The sequence below is a fragment of the Actinia tenebrosa genome, unplaced genomic scaffold (assembly GCF_029948245.1).
Source record: "Actinia tenebrosa isolate PJP-AT-01 unplaced genomic scaffold, QUT_ActTen_1.0 PGA_scaffold1__47_contigs__length_23844297, whole genome shotgun sequence".
Classification (NCBI taxonomy): domain Eukaryota; kingdom Metazoa; phylum Cnidaria; class Anthozoa; order Actiniaria; family Actiniidae; genus Actinia; species Actinia tenebrosa.
The window spans coordinates 2,409,343-2,413,861 of NW_028292578.1; the positions used below are offsets into that span (position 1 = coordinate 2,409,343).

General features: G+C 40.4%; 1 protein-coding gene across 2 annotated transcripts in view; it reads right to left on the bottom strand.

Moving 5' to 3' along the window:
• Window positions 1-4,360, bottom strand: part of LOC116296362 (uncharacterized) — a 5,782-nt gene extending 1,422 nt beyond the window's left edge. Inside the window, exons 1-6 of one of the 2 annotated variants that reach the window (XM_031704371.2) lie at window positions 4,215-4,360; window positions 3,063-3,235; window positions 1,836-2,211; window positions 1,086-1,149; window positions 840-972; window positions 260-409 (exon numbers count right to left, since the gene is read on the bottom strand). In XM_031704371.2, the coding sequence (XP_031560231.1) occupies window positions 260-409; window positions 840-972; window positions 1,086-1,149; window positions 1,836-2,211; window positions 3,063-3,132 (793 nt within the window). In that variant the 5' untranslated portion in view covers window positions 3,133-3,235; window positions 4,215-4,360. Of the gene's footprint in view, window positions 1-259; window positions 410-839; window positions 973-1,085; window positions 1,150-1,835; window positions 2,212-3,062; window positions 3,236-3,321; window positions 3,372-4,214 lie in introns of those variants that run through there. The other variant, XM_031704373.2, reaches the window with a different exon arrangement.
• Window positions 4,361-4,519: the final 159 nt, after the last annotated feature.

The following is a 4,519-nucleotide window of genomic DNA, read 5'->3' on the forward strand; positions in this document are numbered from 1 at the left end:
AGGATTGAGAAGGCCTCTACAGTAAAGACAAAATAGTTTCCTAAAAGAGTCTTGATTTTCGTGCGTACGAGAGATCTTTAAAAATTTCGAACCTCATATGAAAGTAAAATAAAAATGTGAAATCTTGATTGAAAAATTTGAAGCCGGGGCTGGATTGCTAAGCAAGCCCTAAAAAAATACAAGTACGTTGTTTGATATCCCAAAAATATCCCACGTTCTAAATCATTGCTTTCAGAGAACGAAAAAGTCACAACATTACCTTGTCTTTCCTTTGCGCGACACTTGTGCCAAAGATATGTTACGATCCCAGTTTGAAACTTACAGTACAGGAAAATATCAAATAAGATCAGCAAGAGAACCAGTTCCGCTACCATACACCACATCAGGACTCCCCTGGGAACTCCTTTAGCTACAAAGGAGTAAGAAAATAAACGAAACAGTATGTATTAGAAACCATTCTTCATGACTTGCTCACATTCATCTCATTCCAAGACTCTGAATCTCACGCAATCGAAAAGGGTTTTTTGGCTCCCTTCCTTGATTTTGATAGGTTTTCTTCAGATTCTTTGGTTTCCAATTGTCCTCACTCTTTTAATCGATTTGTGAGTTAGCTGTGCCCTGACTTGGATCAGCCAAGAGGTTGTTTCAGGGTTCGATCTGTGAGTTATATTAGCCATGCCCTGACTTCGATCAGCCCAGAGGTTGTTTAAGGGGGGCTATCTGCGGCCATGCCCTGACTTAGATCAGTTAGTCAGGATTCGATCTGTGAGTTAGCAATTCCTTGACGGGGTATAGATAATATAGAATGTATAATTAGTTATTCTCTTGAATCAACCTACTATTCCTTCCTGCGATCCCTGGTGGTAGGTTTTTGCAAGAGCAAGTCTCCTTGTCGATCAACTGGCTTTGTGTTGCGCATTTTTTGAGTGCGTCATTGCTACACACACAGCTACATTGATCGGGGCTCCACACCTGTCCAAGGAAAAAAATATATGTGACACGATATTTCGCACGATGCGCGTCGAAAGAACACACCTCATCTTACATCAAGATATCCTAAATAACCTTAATTTCATGAATCTTACCTTATCTACAGGACAGACTTTGGGTGGAAGATTACAAACGCACTTACAAAGGTATTGTTTCCATCTTGGAAAATAAAAAAAACAGTATATGGCGAAAATTAAATAAACTTCTGAAAATATACTGTCGCTTCGGGGAGGAAGTGCCAGCTTAATTCCCAAACACCGGTTATGCACACCTCTCTTTGGGCCCAAATATAGTGATATATAGACCCCTTGCACTGACTCCCGAGAGGAATTGTTCTGGGGGACAAAACAATAGGCCGTTTTTTCTTATGCAAAAAAAATCCATTGTTTTGTCCCCAAGAACAATTCCTCTAGGGACTAATTGCAAGGGGTCTATAGAGCCCCTTCGCCTTGCCTTTCCCTGAACGGCACATTTGTTACATTTTTTTAAACAAATACGAGTTTTAAGAGAGTCTTATGAATTGACGTTCATCAACGCAAACCCTATCTCATCACAACGGATTACACGATTCCGCGCACGCAACCTTATATATTACGCGCGAAATTAAACAAATTTCTGTGGCGAAAATTTATGTCAATGAAGCCGTTTTCATGACATTCCATAGACACGGGCCCTTGAAAGCTTTGTGTTTTCCGACATTGTCATAGAAACACTTTGATTGACGTCCACCAAAACTCTATTTTGTTCAATGTTCGATTTCGCGCCTTTGATTGAGAAGCGCTGTACGTAGCGGGCTGTATCAAAATGACCGATTTTTCTTCTAAAAATTTTAACAGAGTATTTACATGTAATTGGTGGGACAGACATACGGCTCGCCGTCAGGAATATTACAGATACATCTGCATGAATTAGGATCCCATTTTTCCAGAGCCGTGCAGCTTCCAGAATCCAATGCACACGAACAGTTACAACTCGTGTGATTTTTAAGTTCCATGGTCTTGTATCTGCCCACGGCCAAGTCGAACACTGATCGAGAAATGGTATCCACGCCCGAGGGTCCACAGCGCTGTATTCGAGGACTGATCAGGGAACAAGACCCACCGCATCGATGGAGTGTGACGAAGAATGGCCAGTAGGTGTAGTCTGGATGGTCGATTGGAAAAATTAAGGGCTTTGGAGGACCGCAAAACACAGGTTCGTAGAGATCGTTGGATACCTGTTCTAAACATCAGTGAAATCAATTCGTGGTTATAGGCTCTCCCGCGTCGAGTAATAATAAAACACCTCTCCTTTCAGTAAAGAAATATCGAGCAAACACAAAACAAGATGCGTGCAGGGGTTATTACAAGTATAAACAGTCCTTTGACTAAACGTTGTCGTTTGATCGGCTGCATCCCTACGCGCCTAGACAGAAAAGGATCATGGGGATAATTAATTCACAGTTACTAGCTGCCGCATATGTTATCTAACACGTCTTGAGCTCGCTTTTTTCGATCCCATTTAATTTGCTAAAACCATGTCTCGAGCGTACGGCGAAGATTTAAACTGGCGAGCAGTTTGGATGACGCAAGTTCTGGGTAATTTACCCGTTATCCTCTTCGGTCTAGGCGTGTAGGGATGATCCGATCAACGACAACGTTTAGTCAAAGGACTGTATATTGTTGCAGCATAAATTCCTCCACCCCCTCCCTCTCAATATTCTCTAATGGTTCATCCCTGAGATGAAAAAGGTTACTAAACCAAACCTTTCAACAACAACAGCACTCGAAACGTGTTTGAATGAGAGGTCTGATTTAAACTTCTAAAATAGAGAAAGCCATGTTATGAAGACTCGCTTGGAGAAAAATATTATTCGTAGCTTCTTTGGTCATCAATCAAGCGGCATTGTAGAGCAGATTCGTTCCTTAACATTTTCCGAATCAGAATGGTTCTTTCAAAACTCTCATTTCTTTACTAACATTATTATATACACGTGCTAAATGTTTCCACTAAGTACTTATCGATAGCTGCCTCAAATAACATAAACCCTATATCACAACTACGCGATTGCTTCTACAAAACCATCTACTTACCTAGAGTCACAACGATGAATATCAAACCGATGAAGAACGTCTTTTCACTCATCTTCAGATCTATACACATGCAACTGCGTAGGACAGTACTGACCACTCGATTCTTGAAAACTTTCTAGCGTGCTCGGCTTGATTGGATTTTGTCTAGTGATACTTGACTAATGTAGAATGAACTGAAATAAAGTGCGATCCTATGGTAAATCCCCTTTGGTCTCAAAAATTTCAAAATATACATCTATTTTTAAAACGTAAATTGTACTTTTCTGGTAGAAACTGTTTTGTTTCATGTAAACACCTCAGGGATCTTGTGCAATATCAGTATTCAAGATCACGAGTCGACCTTTTTCGAATTAGCATTCACATATAGTATAAACATGACGTTAAGTAAAGTCTGACAGTTGCAAACACCTTCCACTAGCTTGATAGTGTTGTCCATGCATGCATGCATGCGTAAATTTCAGTGGTAAATCACACTTATCCTTTTTTCTTTCATTCATTTAACCATCCATCCAGCCATTCAATTTCTATTCATTTTGTTCGGCGGTTTTGTTCGGTCCCTTGAATATCATACGACAAATATATGCGTCCATATGTCATTGTAGGGGGAGAGCTAGCTACAGGCCCATGGGGGGGGGGGGGGGGGGGAGTAATCCAACATATGGACTATACGGGGATGATCCGCTGAACAGGGTATGGTTTTTCGAGCTTCTTGTCATAAACAGGGTATGCAATTTCGCTCAAGTTCCAATTTTTTTCCTGAGTTTACTGTCATATTCATGTCATCTATTTTCTTTATAGCGATGAGTGGTGTTTTCACAGGGCTACCAGTTCGATTCCCCTAACGCAAGAAGCGTGACCGAGTATACTGATTCATTATCTACACCTCGTGCAGTCGAACATTAGTTCGATGCACAAATATGTCAGTATGATTGCTGGTTCTCAAATTAAGATTCAAAGAAAATCTAAAGTAGGGGGGGAAAAAATCATATTTGAGACATACTATTCCTTGTCAATCCTTTGCAGTCTTGTTTACATTTGAGCTTAATAACAAGTTATGAAATCATTACGATTGAGGAGATTAGCAACCTCTTGTTTAGAGGCAATGCTGTCTGTTACATAGTACATGAAATATTGATAATAAACGACTCGTACCTTCACGTAAGATATTCCTCGTTTACGAAGACTTGCCCATTAGACCTTTCAATTATAATCCGGGTAATATTTTTACAAAACACACAAAAATGGCTGTGAACTTATAAGCCAAGGCAGGTTCCAGGTTAATGCTGTCTTGTCTACAAGTGACCTTTGGGTGGAGTGGTTTATTTTGTAAAACGGTTAGCCGCTGTGTAATAAACAACAGGCTCAAAACCTAACCGGAAGTAGATGGTGAGTCGGAGGTCTTAGTAATTTGGTTTATTCAGATAATCGCCCCGTTCCCGTACTTATCGAGCAATACA